This window comes from Lonchura striata, chromosome 3 (genome assembly GCF_050655825.1).
Source record: "Lonchura striata isolate lonStrDom1 chromosome 3, ASM5065582v1, whole genome shotgun sequence".
Taxonomy (NCBI): Eukaryota; Metazoa; Chordata; class Aves; order Passeriformes; family Estrildidae; genus Lonchura; species Lonchura striata.
Window position 1 is genome coordinate 102,194,503 of NC_140705.1, and position 21,797 is coordinate 102,216,299.

General features: G+C 36.6%; 1 protein-coding gene across 5 annotated transcripts in view; it reads left to right on the top strand.

Moving 5' to 3' along the window:
- Positions 1–11,215, top strand: part of SYT14 (synaptotagmin 14) — a 79,504-nt gene extending 68,289 nt beyond the window's left edge. For 2 of the 5 annotated variants that reach the window (XM_021547604.4, XM_021547607.4), the window contains 3 exons: positions 5,070–5,259; positions 8,194–8,250; positions 9,392–9,851. In XM_021547604.4, the coding sequence (XP_021403279.1) occupies positions 5,070–5,259; positions 8,194–8,250; positions 9,392–9,705 (561 nt within the window). In that variant the 3' untranslated portion in view covers positions 9,706–9,851. Of the gene's footprint in view, positions 1–5,069; positions 5,260–8,193; positions 8,251–9,391 lie in introns of all 5 variants that reach the window. The other 3 variants (XM_085575999.1, XM_085576000.1, XM_021547605.4) reach the window with 2 other exon arrangements.
- The last annotated feature ends 10,582 nt before the right edge of the window (positions 11,216–21,797 follow it).

Genomic DNA, 21,797 nt, shown 5'->3' on the forward strand with positions numbered 1-21,797 from the left:
AACCCTAGGGTGGTGATTGAGAGAGATGGATGCTTTCATCTAAAAACTATTGGAGACCTGGATTGGGGGCCCCCCTTTGCCTGCTAGGATTCACATTTTCTTCCCTAACCTCTCAGTTGTATTGATCTAGAAGTAGAAAAAGTAATGTGCAAAAAAGTTCTTTAAGAGATTAGTGGTATAACATTAACATTTAAAATTGGAGAGAGACATTTTGACAAGTAACATGCTGTGAATCAGATTTTTGTTGCTGAAGATTGTCAGCAAGGTTTCATCTCTTCTGTGTATTTTTTGAAAAGCCAAAAGAATCAGATGCTCTTGTTTTGTAAGCCTATAGAGATATAATTGTAACCTGTGCATTGAGGAAAATGAACTTTAACAGCCTTGAGAGCATGGCCACATTATTCCCTGTCATTAATTCCAGCTGGCTTAAGAGCAGAATTTATGAGCAGAACTTCAGGGTATAGAAAAATAACAGTAGGAAATGAATATGTAAGCAAAAAATACAGCGTTTCCATGGAATTGTGGGGAAGGAAGACAAATAAATGCATTTTACATATATTACCACGGATGCAAATAGATTATTCTCTGTGTTGTAAGAGGGGAGAGAAAAACACTATTGAAAATGCTTCTCAGGGGCTGAAGTCTGACATCATGCATTTTATGTGTTCATGTCCATTGGTATGACGGGGAAAAAAGAGTGTTCTTTTTTTGATTGCCAATTCTTGTACAATGGGAACATAGGAAATACAAAGCCTGCTTAATGGGAATGTTTTTTATTATATATTTATTAAGAAGTAATGTCTCTTCCCCAGATAATATATGCAAGAAATTATCAAGGACAATAGTTTGGAGAATGAGTAATTAAGTTTTTGTAGAATATGACACATACTACTTTTACAATCCAGTGGAAAGCAGCAATTCTTGTTAGTGTTGATCAAATAAAATCAGACTAACTTTATTACAAAGTACTATCCTGTGGTGTAGGAAAGGTTTAGGTCTTTTGCACACAGCTTTGTGTTAGACAATTGAAAAGCTGAACATTTTTTATATACTGCAGTAAGACAGATATATGAACCAAATATTTGTAATAGGCTTCACTTTTTTTTTTTTTTTCTTTTTTTTTTTTTTCTTTTACAGTGCCCACTGTTAATTTATGGCTAAATTGACAAAAAGAGTTCAGGATTTAGTATTAATATCCTGGAGACAACCTCAAGAGACAGTTTCTTGCACTGTGGGCAGATCAGTAACACTTTGACGGTTCATCTAAGTTCTTAAAAATTCACATACAAGGTTTTGTGACAGTTCTCACTAGGCTCTTCTGTTTCCTCACTGACCTTGAAAAGCCTTTGCTCTTATGGAACCTTAGTCCTTCTTTCCTTGCTTGTTAAATTACACACAGTGTTTATAGAGGATGAGAAGGAAGCTTTATGGAAATAAACTTACATAGACAATAATTTCAAACAAATAGTAACTTTTGGTTTGAATCTTAAGTTTCCCACAGGGAAGCAGCAGTACCAAAGTGTTACAGATAGCTTTACAGACAGATTGAATACAGAATACTGCATGGAGGTGAAAAGCACCTCGTTGCACTGTAATGTTGTCACTGGAGGTCCATTAATATTCATGTTGTACCAATGAGCAATTTCAGTGTTAATATTTTACAATTTCACACTTGATTTTGAAGGTTGTCTTTTGATCAGGTAAAAGTGTAACTTCTGTCTTTTTTTCTTGATGAGTTTGTTAGTGCTCTTCTAGAATTCTGACTTGTGTAAACAGAAAAAAACCCCTCTAAACAAAAACTTCAATGAAGCTGTGATTTCCACTTCTAGTGCAGCATATGACTTAGCACTAAGTCAGGTTACTTACCCACAGATGTCATTGTCATGGAGTATCCTCCTAAAACAATGACTGGATTTTCACAATGTGAACAATAAACTCTTTGCTGCAGAAAATACTTCCGAGAAGACATCTAATAATACTCAATATCTCTGCTTTTAACTTTGTCTTGCAATGGAAAGTCTTTCTTTAGTTGTTGATCTGAGCCCAGTTGATCTCAGCTGTCTCTTGTGATTCATGATTCTGGTTTCTTCTCTTCCTTATAACATTTTTGTTTTCTTTTAAAAGAAAACTGACAAAATATAATCTTGCTCTCCCCTTTGCCTCAGGTCTTTTACATACTTGTCCCTAAATCCTCTGTTTTCTTCCTTGTTATAGCCACAGAAAGTATACTTTTGTTAATGTTGTTTTAATTTTTTTTTTTTTTACCCAGTAAAATCATTCTGTCTTCTAATCTGCTTAATTTTCCTTCTTAACATTTCACTTTCTCTTGTACTAGGATTTTCAAGTTCATAACCATTTGGGTCAGCATGAAACAAAAAGAATTTAAGGTTCAGTTATTTTAGAGTGAAAAGGAAAACTAAGTGCTGTTTAGATTTTTCCTTTAGTGGATTTGATTGCTTTATTTTCATGTCTTGTCTATGTCCCCACAGTTTTGTAGGAAGGAGATCCATAAGTTTATTATAAAATAAGGATTAAACAACATTAATTTGTTTTTCTCAAACCTGCAAAAATAATTTGGTTTAGAAAATATTGTAGGAGAATATTTAAGTTAGATGCTCTCTCCAGATTTTCATTTAGCTTACATCTACCAGTTCTTTCTGTGCAACACTTCTAAGGTACAGTCATTTAGTTGCATTTCCATCCACTTAGAGTTCTGAAGCATCACTGTGGTCTTCTCAACCCACCATTCAGCTGGTGTGATCTTTCTGCTTGGCCTTGAAAAAGGCAGTCTTGTCCTTCTCCTTTCTACTCCGGATTCTGCTGTAAAGGAATGATATTTCTAGCCCATGCATATGTACCTTTGGAATACCACAAATTTGATTTTTCAATTATTTTCCTCCTTCTCTATTACACCGCACAGAAGCTACTTGTCTTCTTTTTCCTGGTACTTCAGGACTCATTTCCGCTCAGTAGTCACTCATTTACTGTTTTTAACAGGCTAAACCTTACTCTGATACCCAGTGTAGTGTGTTTGACTCTGTCATAAACTGGTTTCTAAGTCCCTTTTAGGACATCAGTAAACTGTACAAATAAATCCAATTAGGAGAAGGTGCTATCATCACCTTCTCTCAGCATGTCAAAACCCTTGGAGGATTTGAGGACAGTGTAACTCAGCTGCCTTCTTTGTGTTACATCTTTTTTTTTTTGTGGGCTTGCAGCATGATCTCAATCAAATTTGAGACCTGAGCTTTGAACAGTGTCAGGTGGACTGTGCTAAAATTCCTCGCTCAAAAAAAAAAAAAAAAAGGAAAAAAGGGTGAACAAGCACCATGGGGATCATGGGGATAACGTGTTAGAATTTTAAAAGACCAGAAAGCTTAAGTAATAGCTGCTGTTGTGAACAGGCTGGGGCTTTCAAGTGTGCAGTGTATACTGTGATTGCTGAATGAAGTCATCTTTCTTTTAAACTTTCCATTTTGTTCCTTCTGTTGAAGTTAGGAATCAAAAGTTTCCTGTTCTATGAATGACAAGAATCAGAGAATGAATGTATATTTGTAATTCATTTTCAGCAATTAACAATTTGCAAGCAGTTTGAAATTTATTCTTGACGTTGAATAAAGAGCTGTTGGAGAAATAACCAAAGATTTAATTTGCAGCTTGGGAGAGGGAAGTCAGAGAAATTTGTTGAGGTCCTTCTTCAGTAGTAAGAATACATTTGCTAACAACAGTGAATGTTTAATAATGAGAAACTGGATTGCTACTTGAAACTTTTACTAGACTTTTGGGAAATGTTCTGTTGAAAAGAACTCGTTAAAATGTCAATAAAAGGGGTGTTATTGTAGGTATCATGTCTTCTATAATTTGAGTTTCTATAATGCATGTGAGCTTTGTATGTCAGCTGAAGTTACTTGCTTATAAAGTTAACATTTATCTGGATGAGGATTTGTGCTATTTAGGTTTTGGGTCTGATCTTATGCCCATGTCAGCTGTTGCTGGAAATGATAGAGACATTTGGAATGTGGAAGAATCAGCTTCACAATATCATCATGACTTTTTGGAAGAGTGATGCCAGGTTCCCAAATAAGTCAAGCCATATTTGCAAAATCTGTAGACCCAATTTACATTTTTTCTGAGAGAATCATAAAAGGATGTGCTGATAATTCAAAAGTATATCCTCAGTTACCAAATACATTGTCATTCCATTGGCTACTTGCCACCCAGATTTTTGTTTTCTGTGGTATCACTCTTATGTGCTAGTGCAAATAAAAATAGGAATGGCCATGGTGTGATTAGCATGGCAGTGTAAAGAAAGTATTTTTTTTTCCTTTTTTTTATGGCCAATAATGAGGAGTTTAAATGATAAAAGTTAGTAATAGAAGCTCGCATTAAAGATGTGATGTAGTGAGAATGCATGAAAGATCTAAATTTTTGGAAGCTTTCAGGGTGGAAATCAAAGCATTGCTTCCTGAGATTTGGATGGCATTATTCTTTTCCCACCCAAGACAATGGGACTATTGCAGTTCTGTGTCCCTGGATCCAGTTAAATTCCTTGTAAGCTAATTTATGCTAGACAGAGTGCATTTTTCTAATTGCATGTGTTCTGTTATTTTGCTACTCATAAATTCTCAGGATGTAATAACCTTTACAAAGGATGAATAAGAATTTTCTGCAGTTTATTATCTTCAAGGTTCCACTGGTGTTCCCTATTTTTTGGAAAGTAAAAGATCCAAGTTTTAATGTTTTCCAGGATGCTGACAAATTATGTTACAGGTCTTGCCTTAGAAATTGAAGTAAATAGGAATTATAAAGGCTGTTCTTCATCTTCTGGTGTTATTTCTCCTTAATCATGAAGCACCTAATAATTGTTTTAATTTCAGACCACCTTATTATTACCTCTACCACGTGCAAATTAAATATATAGTAAGAATGTACATTTCTTACTGGGTGATTGAATGAAACTTGTTATTGTGACTAAGTTGCTTTCAGAATTTTCTGTGCATTATTGTAAAAATTGACTTGCCAGTAACCTTGTTCTAAAAGACACACAGAACTTTTAATCTGTTTTATAGGGTTGTGACTCTCAAATGAGCATGTCAGAAGTGTCCTGCAGTGAAAGTACCTCCTCTTGTCAGTCACTGGTACATGGCTCAGCTCCAGAAATCCTTATTGGCCTCCTTTATAATGCTACAACTGGAAGATTATCAGCAGAAGTGATAAAAGGCAGCCACTTCAAAAACTTGGCAGCGAACAGACCACCCAGTGAGTCAAAATCTTTTTTTCATCCTAATGCTTCTGTACTGGTGGGGCTCTCGGTAGCAAGGACTTCAATCTCATCACTTAGTCTTACCCAATCAAAATGAAATAGAGCAATCATCAACTAATCTGTTTCATGTTTTATATTTCTAGTCAGTTGGGAAATAGCAAAAATCTAAAATTCAAAATATTAATTGTAAGTTGACAAGCCTGTTTTAATTTTTCATGATGACTGACTAATAAATTACCTTTATCATAATGATTAATTGCTAAATTACTAATGCCTCACATCACAGGCCAAGAATAAAAAAAGTCAGTGTTTAAAGAGAAAGTACATGCCAGTTAATATTAATATAAACATTCTGATCAGTTATTGCTGTCCCTGGAGGGGTTGATACTGCAGTCTTTAATTGCCTATGTGCCTGTATATATGTGGTAATATATGTAATTTGGGAATGTCAGTAAAGACAAGGAGCAACCACTTGAGGCCTTTGGCATATTTACTGTACAGGAGGAATGTTCAGCATCAGAAAGGACTTGAATTGTGTCTTCAAGCATTTGTTCAAAAATACACGTGTGAAATATCTATGAACTTTATATACTTCTTAAGTGGAGCCAGATGGAATGTCACAGGGAGAGAATGTTATTATTGGCTCTAGCTCTTTGATATAGCTTGAGAAAGTTCAATAACAAGATTATTTTTCTTTTTTCTATTTTTTAAATGATTTTTATTGTTTGTAAGATGGTGTGTCTGATTTGCACAAGTGTAAATAAGAAATGCTCACCTGTTCCTTTTGATTTTGTCAGGAGGCTCAGGTTTTAGCTACTCTTTCTGGTTTTAAGCCCCAGATTAGTATGGCACTAGCAGATTATCTATTACTGGATTATGTACTAAACTGCCAACATTTTGTAAGTGGTTTGCACATCTCACTTTGTCTTCAGAGTTTAGGAAGTAAGCCAGAGTTGATACTGATGTTCTCTCCTCTTTCTCATTTTCTTGACCCATGTTTATTCTATTCCAAGTTGGCTCACCTTACTCTGCTGTGCCTTCTCTATACTTTTCACGCTGACAGAGCCAGACTTTGTTAACATGGCCAGAGAAGGAAGGCAACAGATGAATCTCTAATACTTTTACATAGTTGGGTAGCTGCGCCAGAGTCACCAGTTTGGAGACAAAGTATAGAAACAGATGGTGAAAGCCAAAGAGGTCCAAGGACCCTAGGGTATGGGAAGAAATTAAAGTGGGAGAAGAGATCATGTGTTCCCTTAAAGAAAAAACAGATTCTTATCTTTCTGGAATGTCAGAGATGGCCAGTTTTTATTTAATATTTAGAATATGCAAGGTAGGAGGGGTTCAGTACTTGTTTTGAAAACAGAGATGCTCATTCCCCAGTATGTTAATTCCCAAAATGTGCTCAGTGAGCCCATGCTGTGTAGCTAGCAGTGGTGAGTGTCACTGGGCTCAAAAGCCTGTTTCAGATTGCAAGAAAGGAGTATAGAACATGGCACGTAGCCCTGTAAAACCATTTTCTGTCTAACCTTTTTGGAGGGAAGAGCTTCCATGCTACCTTTTGCCCCTGTGAAGGATAGGGGGAAGATTTGATATTCGTAATAACAATAGTCCAGTTCTGTAAAGACAAATGTGGGTTCAGAGTTCTGCTGTTTCTAGACAGCTGGAAACTGATGATCATGGACATCTGCCAGCCTCAATCTGTGCCATCATTTCCACAAAAGGAAAACTAAGGCCTGTAGAGATGAGCATGATGATGAGGATGATGATGATGATGATGGTGAAATATCCTGGTCACATTTGTTGTTTGGACTATCAGTGGTCCAGAATCCTAGGAAGTGTTGCAAAGTATATGAACAGTTCAGTTTTTATTCATGTATTGAGGAACTGTGATAGAAATGGAAGCAATTACTCTTTCCCACATTTCTGTAGTCTAGGGCTTGGGAACTTACGAATTTTTGTGAAGTGCTACTGCAGCAAATACAAACTAAATACTAAATTTGTACTTCTTGCTAGTACATGCTCCTCTACTGCATATTTATATTACATGATAACTCATTTAGCAATTGAGTACAGGCAAATGGGCCAAATCCTGCAGACAGTAACAGTGGATGTGTCTTCTTTGTTTCTCTGTGTGACAGTTAATATTTTTGCCTCAGAAGAAGATGCTTCTCAGTTTTTCTTAAGGTTTAGTTGAAACAGGGTATGAGCTTTTGCATATTAAATGCATGTGTGTGTATGCATGCACACACACATTAAATCCATAGATATGGGGATTTTAATAAGCAAGATCTTTACATCCTAAATAGAGACCCATTGCTGAATTTCAGATATAAGTATCTCTCAGCTCTTTTTAGAGATTACCTGAGTCATTCTTCTGCTTAAGTTCATCACTACTCAATAACTGAAGTATTACAATCAAATAGCAGTAACTAGAAAAGCTAAGGGCAAAACCAGCTTGGTTTTCAGTTTAATTATTTTTCATTTTATTGCTTTTAATATATGAAATTGAATTACTTTAATGTGCAGTTTTTCTAAATATGCTGGAGTTTGCATGAAAAAGCATAAGGTTTGACAAGGATATCGTGATTTTTTTACCCAATCTGCTATAACTTAATCATTTGCAGGATTCTTGCTATGGTAAGTGTGGCTTAGAATCCAGTGTCTGTTAGTCCTGAGATAACCCATTATGTAAGCCATGTAATTCTTGTTACAGATTACACCAAAACTGCAAAAAAAATCCATTTCATTGAATTTTACCTAACAATCCTTTTGTTCAGTCCTTTTTCTGATCTATGCTGTTAAGGTTTCATGTTCTTCCACTCCAGTGAATAGTGTTTCCTCTTAAACTTTAACCTTTTATCCTCTCTCACCCAACTATTGACATCTGGTCATTATTTCTTTTACTGCTTTCCACCCCCTGTTGTCAGACGGACTGTTCTGTTGTCTAAAACACTTGATAGGTGGACAGGTTTATATAATCCGAGGTGAGTTCCTGTAGAAACTAATTGGATGTTGTCTTTTTCATGCAAAAGAAACCTGCCAGCAGTAAAATATCCACAGCTGCCTACCATACCAGTTTATAAAAGTATATGTTTATTTTTTGTGGCACTCTCTAATGCAAAAGTTGCATTTATCTCTGATTATGGATGTTGGGGTTTCAGTGTACCTGCAAAGTGAAAATACTCAATGTGTTATTTAACATAAACTCCAACCTTTAATTGATATTATCCATTAATATGAAAATATAGGAATAAAAATTAAACACGATATTGTTTTATACAATTTTATATTTCCTATAATTAGTTAACTTCATGAAATGTACATCCTTCAGCAGGAGCATGGCTTGGTGCTTTTAGTCCAATGAAAGTTGACATTTAAAAACAAGGTTTTATACCCAAATGTTAACATAAATGTGTGATAACTACATTACTTCCATCAGCTTCTCAAATGTATGCTTAAAAGCACCATACAAGCTACTTTTTGAACAATCATCTTGAATTATGCAAAAACTTGCTTTTCTTTAAACATGCAGTAAATGTATTCCTTCATGAATCTCGGAAATAATAGGGTTCTTTGTATTGTGTAAACTGCCATCTTTGAATGCACTTTGCTACATTTTGGTTTTCAAAATAAATAAAACTGAAAAGCCCAAAATGAGAACCACATCCATGCAGAGATTATTCTTAAGCATTTTATCCTGGCTGTTTTGATATCATCGCTGCATTTTGACATGATTTTTTTTTCCCGTCTTCATTAATTGCCTTTATTCCACTTTGTTTATCCATATTCTTTGAAATTTCAGTGGTATGCTTACAGTGTTGTGGCTAGTTGGAGCTTGCTAAGTGTTAATGCAATTTAAGTTTTTGTAGGCTAAACAAGGGGGGGTCAATGGGAAGAGGATTATGAGGTATACCTTTAACTTAACACATGTACATAGTGCTGGAGCTAGTTCATTTGTTAGTGTGTTTGTAATATTTTGTTTACTTGTCACCTCTCCATGTGTCTCAACTAAGCTGTCTACAGCCATCCTGGTATACACCATATCCTTGCTGTCTATAAAAACCTCATTCTCCAAATCTTTGGTTCCGAGGTATCTGACGTTCCGTGATGTGGCTTCTTTCGTAGATACGTATGTTAAGTTAACACTGCTGAACTCCATGGGGCAGGAGATGTCCAAATGCAAAACTTCGATCCGCCGAGGGCAGCCGAACCCCGTGTACAAGGAAACCTTCGTCTTCCAGGTGGCACTGTTCCAGCTCTCGGACGTCACGCTCATCCTCTCCGTGTACAATAAGCGCAGCATGAAGCGGAAAGAGATGATAGGCTGGATTTCCTTAGGTCTCAACAGCTCAGGAGAAGACGAACTCAACCACTGGACTGAAATGAAGGAATCTAAAGGACAGCAAGTGTGTAGATGGCATACTTTACTGGAATCGTAATGGATGGCAGAAAGTGCAGCCATGGTTCTAAGGGAGCTTGTTCTTCTGGAAGATGATCATCCCTGGTCACATCAGCAGATTCGCTGTGGGAGTAAAAAATGGAAATTGCGGTCAACATTCCATCGTAAAGGATGCACAACCTGCAAAATGGTGGGATTTAATATAGAATCTTCACTTGGTGTCATGAACTTCCTTGGTGTCAGAGGACCCTTGCTGAACACAGATCCGATAGCAGTCCCTTCCCCATCCACCTGACGGTGTATTTGTTTGGGTTTGTTTTGTGGTTTTCAATTCAGAAACATTTTGTGAGAGGTTCTCCAAATTAATGTAAGCTCCTCCTTGTGTACCTTTTGTATTGCTTTAATACTGTAGCTTCTGACCTGCCTGCATTCAGATTAAAGGTCAATAGTTTGCACTTTGAGAAAAAGTTAATGGTCTGTAAAGCAAAAGCAAAAAAAAAAGAAAAAACACTGGTGAAAGAACACTTAATAATATAGCAAATAGAAATATACTGTTGTTTTGCACTGAGTTTCTTTCCAGGAGCTTGGTAAAGTAAGTTTTCACTTTTTGATATGCAGTTGGTTTGAAAAATACTGGCATTTGGGCATCAGGTGAGCTTTGACATCAAACTAATGTTTCTTCAATCTGTGACAGGAACAAGCTCTATATATGGCAAAAAATGGGTTTTTCCCTCTTGCCTGTACTTCTGCCTAATCCAAAGAGACCAGATCATCAGTTTGGTCCCTTCCAAAACTCCTTAGACAGGTTGTACTGTAAAACTATGTAACTTTCTGTTGAAAGCACTTCCTCTATTCATGTATTCCAATGTAGGAAGCTCATAGAGCACGACTTTACTAAAATATATTTTCATTAAACAAATTGATACAGGTTTGTTTAAAATGTCAGCAGTTGTAAGTTAGGTTGAAAGACTGTGAAGGAAGTAGCAGCAGTTGAAAAATGAGTGCAAAATACTATGGCTTTGCTTGAAACAGGTATCCATTCAGGTCTTTTGTGAGCTGTTTTAGGCATTACCATATGCTGTTTGTTGGAAGTAGAGAACAGACCAGGGGTTTTAACCTTTCTTCTTGAAGAAGAGAACATCAGTAAGTTATTTTTCTAGTGATTTGCCAGCAGCTGAACGAATGTTCACACACAAAATAGAAGTTTGCTTTGCTTATGTTCAGGTTGGGAAACACAGCTTTCTAATGATGCAGTTGTGAAGCTGCACTATCACCAGATAAACACTCATGGCATCCACCAAAACTGGGGAAATACCAGTGCTTCTGAGGTTCCTATTTGTCCCAAAGCCTTTAGCTGGATTCACACTAATTTATTGACAGCTGAATCTAATTAATATTACTAAAAATATGCATTACTGAATAAATGTATTTTTAAAAAGCTTCCCAATTTAAATATTCTTTTTGCTTATAATTACAAGTTTTGTTTCTTTTTAATTGTTCCTGTAAAGAGAACGAGCAATTTCTTTTTTCTTATAAATGGAAGTGATGTCTTAATAATATGAGACCTCATTCACTGTTCTAGCACTTGGTGGGTAGCAGAGTAAGTTTTGGATTTTGTTGAGACTATTGGTGTTAGTCTCAAGTGTTCTCATTAAGACAGACGTGTTCCTCTTGAATTCCTTTATAATACCTTTGAACAATCCTGGCTTTTGGGGTATACAGACAGTCAAGTACAATGAGACTGGGGATGCTGCATATGCTGTAATAAAGATATCTCACGTGGTTCTCAAATTCTCTCACTATTTAACAATTTCATTAAGTCCATTTTAAAGGATTTTGTAATTCCACATCTTGGTTTATTTCGTGTCCTTAGAGTGATTTATTTGCAGAGCCAGGCTTTCAGTTTTTGTTGATTTGAAGACTTAAACATTATTACAGACCTTTGGTTTTTGGGGTTTTTTCCTCCTGATATTGCACTGCTGCTTCATTTACAGAAGCTTTATTTACAAAATACAAATAATGCAAAAACTTTCTTTTTAAACAGGAATGGTCTTGCAGTAATACAATGCAGGTTGTCTCTCTCAGTCACTTTTGTTAGTCCAGTTTGAGAAATGTAATGTTGAGTGTAGAATTTAATACAAAATCAGCATTAATTTAATATGCATAAGGAAAATGCTCAAATTTTCACAATCTTTTCAGCTTTCCATATAATAGAAGCAATGACGTAGAAGCTGTTGTGAAGCAGTTTTTCACTGGATGTTGAAGTGCTTTTATCTATTCTGTTTGTGGATATTTAGATGCTCTTTCCTAAAACTGAGAATTGTCTCTTGATGGTTGTCTATTTGTACAGGTTTTGTTATTTAAAGTAATGTACAATATTGAACAGCAAGAACTGGGCAAAATATACAGGTAATTCCAGTGGAGAACATACTTGATATCATCACAGAACAAATGAAGAAGTCAGTTTGGAAGGTTCAGCAAATAACCTCTTACAGAACCAAACTAAACATAACTGTGTCATGATTTGGGTTTCTGTTTGTAGGTTGCATTACTTCAGCTTTGCATTTTATCATTTAGATTTCCAAGGCACTGAAATCTTAATTGAGACACAACAGAGATTTATGGTGCTCTGAGATGGGCTCATTTGGGAAGAAGAATCTCTCTCTAAGACTCTTTCTAAAGTATCTGGGACCGGTCTATGCTTCACAGAAGAAGGATTGGTTTACTTGGATGTATACTGTGCAGAAGCTAGAAACAGAATGTTTAAAGAATGGAAATGAATGTTTAATTTTGACACAGTAGAACATGGATTTGCTGTGCAAAACCAGTCACATCAATAATTGGATTCACCTTGGGATTTTTGTGAGTTAATTGTAGTACCCCTAGTTGTCATGTTGTTTTTTTCTTCCTAGAACCTATTCTTATGATTTGATTTGTTTGTAATTTTGTTTTTCATTGCTTATGCAAAGCAATTGTATTTGAAATCTGCCTTCATCTGTTGTGGGTTTTTTAAACCTACATAAGGGCTTGCACACACAGTTGTGGTTTTGTGCATTCAGTTAGGTCTTAAGCATGGAACAGAATTGCTGAAGAACAAAGTATCAGTAACAAATTAGAGGCACTTGTATATTTCCCGGAGCTGACTGTGTTTTCTTCATAGCTTTTTGTTGTTTGCCTTTGTCCAAAAGTACAGTAAGTACTTGAAAAAATGTATCAAATTAGTTACTTTTCTATGTGCCAGCAAACCATGTAGAAATTGCAGATCTTGAATTGAATCTGTTTCCTGTCAGTGTAGCCTTAAATAATTGTAGAACAGTGACGTTCCTACAGATTCTATTCTTGGAAGTATTGCATCCTTTCTGTATATGATCTGTTTGGTTTAGTGCTTACAACATTTCACATAGGTCCTCCTAAAGTAGTATAAATGTGAAAAAGTTGGACAGTTCCTTTCTGTTAAGGGCAAGGCTGTGAAGGGCAGGACAGGCAAGCGTGGAATGAGTGCACCGAAGGAGGAGAGGTTGTGCAGTGCCTGCAGGACATCGCTGTCTCCCACACCCTGTGGAGCAGGAGGACAGCAGAGCCATCCTGCTGCTCCTGCTCAGCCAGGGGCACAGGGAGCCAGGGGAGCTGGAAAGATGCAAAGCTTGGTCTCCATGCTGCTGCCTCCTGCTCAGGATGTGAGATGTCCACGCTGTAACTGCACTGTGAGGTCTGACTGCAAAGCAAGTCGGAAGCAAGGCAAGGGGTAAGCTCTAATATGGGAGAAATATGACACCATTTCTAAATGAAATGGAAGTCCACCAAACTCATTAGTAATTAGATTTGGAAATTTGGACAGTCCTTGGAATGAACATACGTGCTTTTGTGGGAGCTAAACATTGTTATCAATTTAGAAAATACTTGAGCTGAAAACAAGATTATATGGCATTTACTGTTGGAAATATTTTTGCCTGTAAATTTTTACAATGAATTTTGATGACAGATGCAGTGTCAGCATCAGTACCTTCCAATTTTCACATTTTTGGAGCAATTCTTTTGTTGTCTAAAATTTGTGTTTGTGTTCTTGATTTATTCTCTTTTCTCCCCAATGGCACACTCCTGCAAACTCCCCATGGCCCTGAAAAGCTACCTGTGGCAGTCACTGGACCATAGAGGTAAAGGATACTCTGTACTTTAGGGTACTGATGCAAAATTTCTGTCACCTCTCCAACTCACAAAGATTTCTGAAATGCAAACCATCAGTTTTAATATAGCGAACCAGAAGAAGAAAACTTCTTTGAGGGAGACATTTTCATGTAGGTATTGAGTACAGAGCACTCTTACACATCCCAATTCTAACAAAAAGTGTGGGGTAAGATCAGGGAATGAGGTTTGAGGGGAAGCCATTTGGCCTGAGCTGTTCCAGCTTGAAACTAAAACAGAATGCCTTTTTGCTGAACTCAGAGTTGTATTGAGCCCTCTACTTACAACATTTTTCTGGAGGAAGAAAAGCTGAGCTGTTTATAGCAGTCTTTAAAATCCTGGCTTCTCACTTGTTTGTAAGGCAGACTGACTTCCTTCTGAAGCTGAATTCTCAATAACAGTTAAACATCCTTTTAATTTTCCCACTGATGTGCATGCCTGCCTGCCTTTAATGTTAGTGAGAGGAACCCATGGGCTAAAAGAGGAGAGCACCTGAAGGTGTGAAGAGCAATAGGACTGGGAGGGTAGAGGGGTGGTACAGCCTGGCACCTGCAACACAGGCAAATATGATTTCAATTATGATAGAAGGAGCCATCAAGAATCTTCTGATTTTTTGGTCTTTAACTCAACTGCTAGATTTTGTAGTACATTTTGTAGTAGATTACAGATTACTTTGTCCTGATGGTAGTTCTTGAGGGAAGAGTCACAGGAGCATTTCCTTGTCAGTGAATCACCACCACCCATTGAAGAGATGTCATCTGAGAGCAAGGGCATTAAAATAAGAGATGGCTTCTTACAGTAGCAGCAACAGTGACTTAAATTCCTCTCTTGGAACCCTGTGGCCCTTGGAGGGCCCTGTTCAGACAAACTGTGACATGTGAGTTGTGGAGTTCATGCATTCAGAGCAGTGCTGGTCTCCGTGGACATTGTGTGGCTTCTAAACCAGTGTATTTTACAGAGGGTAGGTGGTTTTTTATTTGCCTTGGGTGAGTAGGGCAAGTGCCAACTGTCCTACAGTGACATGGATTAGTTTAGCCTTAAGAACTTATCACTGCCCCTCCTTAAATTCAAGCAGGGTTTCTTCCTTTCTGCAGACTATGCAGAAATCTTATGCACGAGTATCTGCTTATATTATGTCTACCTGAATATGGCACGATTATTAGTGCTGGCAAGCTTAGTTCTTATGTGGTGTGACTGAAGTGATGGGCCTGGTACATGCAGGATCAGGTTTTGCTGTTCAGGCTTATGCTGGATTGATATAGATACATGGTCTTTATGCTAAGGAATGGGCCAGGAGTCAGGAAAGTGACTGGAACTGCTCCTGTAGGAATGAAGATCAGGAGACAGCTCTGCCCAGACAAAAGGCAAAGCTGTCTCATAGCAAGAAGGATTAATTCATTTCCTTGGAAGCATCTACTGGCCGAGCTGGCATAAAGGCCATACTCAGGAGAGCAGAAGCAGTAATACCATACCACTGAAGGAATACCTCATGGACATTCAGGGATGTAATTAATGTCATCCTTTTCTCTCTTGTATCTGAGAACAAGAGTCTTGCCCATTGTATCAATATAATTTCTTCTGTGTTTTGCAAACCCCGTGGACACTGACTGCATGCTGAGGGTCTAAAGTGGATTGCTTTTTAACTTTTGGTCCATTTCCAGAGTGTGAATTTGAATGGATTTGCAGAATGAACTAGAAGCATATTATCATAGCTTTGAGATGTAATCTCTAGGCCATAGTACAAGCAAGGAGCAGGGCTTTGAACCAGTTTTGATGGTCGATTTTACAAATGGCTTACTATGACATTTTAAGAAAATTTATAAGCAGCTGAATGTATTAGGGAATATTTACAAAAAAGAAGATAGAGCAATGATCTTTTTTTACTATACAGCTAGTTTGCTGTCCTTTCCAGTAAACCACCAGGTTCATTAGTGCTCAGTACTGTTTCGTTTATGATAAATGTTTTTAATGTGATTTTCATGACAAAGTGTAATTAGTGAAGCATTTTATTCAATTTTTCCCTTTATTTGCTTTTTTTAAGGAGAGGTTTCTCCTTATATAGTATATATACTTTCTTACAGAGCTTTCTTACCTATTTTTATATAAGATGATTTAACAATGTGAAATTAAATGCTCTATGAGCAAGCTATATCACTGTTAACGCAATCAAAAGTGCTAATATAATGACTAAGGGCCTGAACCTTCTGCCTTTTACTCAGGTCCTGGTTTAACCAGATGTCTTTCATGCTGTGTAGGACCTTTCCCTGTAAGCACTTCCATCTATTTATGGGGATGTCTCAGAGAAAGGCACTATTAACATGAATAACAGTGGTAAAACTGAGCCTCCTCTCCATTCTTAGTGGAACATCTGTCATGAGTAAAGGCTGCTGGCTCTGTCCCAAAATGTAGTTTTAGATTATAGTTCCCTTGATCTTCAGTGATTTTGAACTTGTTTTTCTGGTTACTATAAGCTAATAACTGATCTTAGTGAAGACAAATATTGAATTGTGCTGTTACCAGCAAGATTATTAAAATGTGTTTCACATTTTAATTCATTCTTTCATTCGGATATAAGGAGTTGGATTTGTGAAGCATTATATTGCATACAGATAGCACACATTCACCACATTTCTAAAAGGTCTGAAATATACAGTATGTAGCATTTTCTTGCATACTTTTATACTGCCTGTACGTCACCGATGCACTCGGTGCCTTCCTTCTTTTGTATGAAACTTAATATGTAGAGAAACTGAAATAATGGTGTGTAAGCAATGTCACTGCAACTGAAGAGATGTCTTAAACTGATTATTCCTAGTCCAGGAGGTTTCAAAGGGCAGTTCAGTTTAACACAATGCATTTCTCTGAATTTGAAGTTTTCTCCTTTCCTTCCTCTCCCCCACCCCTCGTCCAAAAAAACTTCCCCATATGCCTGTTTATTCTTAATTGATTCCTGTGTCTGATGTAAGTCACATGGTGTTAACCAAAGAACCAAGCCTGTTTCTAATTATTTGGACAAATAATGTTTGGACTCACAATTACTTAAAGACAAAAGTTAGATGATGGGTCTCTGTTAAAAAATATAATATAGGCTTCTGTAAATGTGACTCCCAGCTGAGAATTCCAAATACCTCTTTTCTGGCTGGATGTGCATTGTTGTGTCAGTAGCAAAGTGTTTGGGTTGTGTTTCTTGGTGCATTTTAATCAAAATCCTATCACAAACAGAAATATCAGTCAGTAAGTGCTGTTGGATTAGCTTGGTTTACCATGTTCTACCTATATCTCAAGTGTGCTGCTTTAAGAACAGATTTGGCTTTCCTGTGTCTGAAGTCCTGATGTTGTACAATAATTATCTGGTGTATGCTGGTCTCATAGGAACAGACTGATGCTGCATCATATGTACCTTTCCTACCAGTGTCCCTTCATTGTACAACTTCTGTAATATAACACAGGTTTCAACTACTGTTTCAACCTGAAATTCCTTAAATTTCAATGCATGTGTAGCCTTAAACATCTAAGACACCAAGCACAGTTTCAATGGGAATAAATTATATTTGCAAGTCCTGTTTGTCTCAGAAGTAATGGAATTATTTTTATATATCAGTCAAAGACTGTAGAAAATGGGTACATTGCAGTTGTGTTATCAATCATGCTCCTAATTATATGCACAAAAAAAGGCATTTTTGCTAAATGTTTTAGAGGTGAAGCATCAGTGCTCGTTTCCTTTCTTGAATTTATTTTTGTTTTCATATATTCATTTCTGTACAGAACCTTGGTGCCCTTAACTAAACCTGTGACTGATTCACACAGATTTTCAGTATTCCTTGAACTGCTTTTCTTTTCTGTTCGTTTTTAAAATTGAATAAGCAGTAATTAAAATTCCCCTAAAAAAATTCCTTTTTTTTTTTTTTAACATTTTGACAGCAACATAATTAGAGCAAATGACTGTTTGCAGCTGTTTATGCAGCTTATTAAAGCCTGAGAACTTTGTTTGAAACTGTCATTATAATGCAGATGAAGACATACATTTCATGGCATTTCAGTCCACATCAGGTGAAGCCAGGAGCTCTGGCGATGAATGTGCAGATCTGCACGTGGTGTGTCCCCAGAGGGATTTATAATTAATGTCACGCTGTATCTACAGTATCTCCAGTTGAGTGTTGTCAGATACTTGTTGTTTTGGTTTCTTTCTTATTACCTAGCAAAAAACTACTTTTATCATTTTTGTGCTACTGTGTATTAATCTTGAGGGTTTCCAGTGTGCAAGATCAGTTTAATGTTGTCAGTTCTCTTTCTGTAAAAAAACCCCTGGACTTTCAGTGAACACATCCCATTCCTGTTCTGGGGAGAGCCAGAATGCCACCAGCTGGTTTTAGTTGTATTTACCTGTACAGCACAGGTAACTTCAATCCCATGTTAGTTTGATTGAAACATGCTGTAGTATATTTTCAAACCTTGGATCTATCACAACATTATAATAGTCATTTTGCATATCTGAAACTTTGCAGCTGTGGATTTGTATTTTGTTTATCTCTGTGAAATGTAATTTTTGTCAGTTTGACGACTTTGGATATTTCAAAGTATTTTCTGTACGTGAAATCAGCTTTTTGCATGTGAATTTAATTGCTGGAAAATATTTTAAAAAAAGGAAAAATCACTTTTAAAACCTTTTGTTGTCCCTTTGGATTTCATTATCTTGTAAACAAAAACAGACTTCACTGTTCAGAAGATAGTAACGTTTGGTCAACTTTTGGAACCACTGTCTGCATTAAAGAAAAAAATATTTTTTAATTTTGGCAAGGTAATCCTAGCCCTCACACACATTTTGGCTCTGTTTACAAATTTCCTAAGTTTCCCTGACTCCCTTTCTGTCCCCTACAGTCTTTGTTGATGTCATGAACCTTCTGCTTAGAGAACTTTAACCAGTGTGACAATGTTCTATACGATGTGTATACTGGCAAATAAAGACACACTCAGGTGATCATTCTGTTTGACTTTTTACAGTTTCCTTCTGGGGTCATCTGTTGTTCTTTGCTTCTTTGTCCCACATGCATTTCTCAGAAAATATCTCATCTAACATATTTATGCTTAACTTCTACTTTCTAAAGAATAAGTAGGATGAAATAATTGAGGTTTGATTTAAACATGAAAAAACACTTGCCACAAGTAACAATGATAATTTTACTGTAACCCAACTTAGGTCTTCTGTACTTTCCTCTGATGATTTTTGTGAAACCTATTAGAAAAAATGGATTTCTGGGCTTTCATGGCAGCTCATCTTTAGGAGGTGTCTGAGTATATATATATGTTTTAATACCTACTAGCATGCATGAAAAAATAGTTGTTAGAACAATTAAAGCATTTTTTCCTATCCTAAACATGGGAACACTTAGTATAAAAAGCTTTTATTGTTTCTTCCCATTTCTGCAGATGAAAGGAGCATAGCCCAGTGACTTTTATCACATGAAAACGGAGAGAGGGGTGCATTTCTTTGCCATATGATCCTGACTCTCTGGACCATCACCATCTGTGCAAATCCTAAAACTCCTGCAAATAAGATAAAATGGTATTTGCTGCTGTTAAGGCTAGCATTTTCCAAAGGCTGTACAGTTAAAAATAATGTGGCATTCCATATGCAGACAGTAGACATTTGGTGTTTGAGAAACTTTGAACAGAGCACTTGTGACCATATTCTCTAGAAGATGTCCCAAGACCTTTGGTATCCTTGTCTGTCAGAAAAAAACAGTAACCCGGGATGTCTGCCTCTAGATTATATAAGATCTGTTAACAGGTGATGATATGAAAAATACTCACTTTTAAATGAGGATTTGTGAAGCTATGAAAACATGGCAGAATAAGTGACACAGAATCTGTTGATTGATGGTTGGTCACCAATTATGAACAGCCATTTTCTACTCAAAGATCACAGAAAAAAGGGTCACTGTGCAGCTTCAGCTGCATGTGTGGTACCTTGCAGTCACCTATGTTTCATACAAGTAACTGAGCAGAATTGTGTGTAATACTCATAGTTGGTAATTAGTTTGTTATGAAACAGTAATTGCTTCAGACAGGTAGAGCCAAGTTACATCACTTCTAGGCAGATACTACTTTACCTGTCAAAGGTTTTCTCTGGGTAATTGTCTTCATGTGGCAAATTCCACATTAGATAGTATTTAAAATCCTTTGGAAATCACTACTTACTTGTTTTGAAGGTTGCTGTGGGCAAGGGCTATTTAGCATTTTTCTAGATGAAATTTGTATTTTTTTTTTCTCCAGTATTTTCTGTTTTTACAGTTTTCTATTCATATTAGACATTTCATTTTACTTGTAAATTAGCCCTCCCAAATGAATGACACTCTTGCTAAGGCATTTTGTTACCTGATAATTGTATTGAGTAGCATTTCAGCATAGGGATTCAAGAACCAAATTTACTGTTGTTTTGGCATAAGAATAGTAAGTATAGAAGGAAGAAAAATTGCAGAAATGAAATAAAACCTCATCAAGTAACATCATGCAACAAGTCAGCTGGGTTTTAGATAAATGATTTATTATTATATTTAAAACCTAATAGGTTTGTATGTTCTGAGTGTAGTTTACACTGGTTTGTTTTCTGCTTAATTAGAAGCCTTACATTTCTTCTTATTAATAATGAAAATCCTCTTGTCAAATTGTGTAAGATCATGTTGAACTAATATGTATGTTTTAGAAGCAGAATAAAATTTCCCCTCATAGCCTTTCATATTATTTAATTGCATTATGCAAAAATTACATTCTGCTTTTAATTTTGCTAGTGTGAAGTAAGAAAACTTCATCCTCCTTTCCTGTCGGAGAAAGTCCTGGTTCTAAGAACTGTGATGAAGAGAGTCCAATCACTGTGGCCCACTGTTTGCAATTAAAGGTTAACTGCAAACAGAAATTCAGAATACCAGACTGACTGAACTTTAGAAATTTAATGAGTGTAGGTGTAAGAGATTATAATAATCAAATCTAAAGTTAGATCCTGTGATATCAGTTCTTGTTGCAGTGGTTCAACAGTTCAGAAAAGGAACAGGCCTAAACATGCCAAAGGAGACCAGAATTGTACTCTGCTGCTAGAGATAAATACACATTTCCCACTTTCATTCCCATTACCATTTTCATCTGCAGAGACCTAAAGTACCAATAGTCTAAAACATCAGTCATGCAAGTCTTTGCTAATTAATGCCTTCACCAGAAAATGTCTGGCATTCTTAGGAAATCAGGGAAATACAGAATGCAGAATTCATTCATATTTATATTTAAAAAAAAATAGGCAGGAAACGGAAAAGCCACATAATCAGCTGTTTGATAAAGCTCCAAATCAGTCAGCTAGGCTAAAGGTCATGAATATGTAGCTAGATCTTAGTAAGCCTCAGTGGCAAATAATCACACACGCTTGCTGCAGTTTCCTGAGACCGTATAAAGCACTTGGGAGCACAAGCCAGGCCAGTAGGCTGAGAAATGGCATTAACCATTCAGCCTTTGCCATCTGTCACCGTGCAGCCAGGCAGACGCCTCTGATGGAGCCGTTCTGTGTCTCCTCATCTGGGTTTTTAACTGAGCTTCTTCACATGGGGCTCGCCAGCAAATACAAAGTACTGTCACCCACAGCACTGCCATTCTTATTCTCATCGCTGAAATTCCTGTTGTCTTCCACGTCATTGATATATCCAGGCACTAAATGACCTGTCATACTAGTAAATTAATCAGTGAAGCTGATGCACATCTTTGAAAGATAGCATGAAGTACTTTGTAAAGCATTACTATATGGAAATTGCAGCCCATGGTATTATATCCAGAAGAATGCTTTTCTGCTTATGCTTAAACATGCCAAATACATTTGCTGAATACCTTAGTTCTGCAGTCTTTCAGTTATGCTTACTATCAGCAAGAGTCACTGAAGGATCAGGATAAAACCTAAAAAGACTTAGTTTT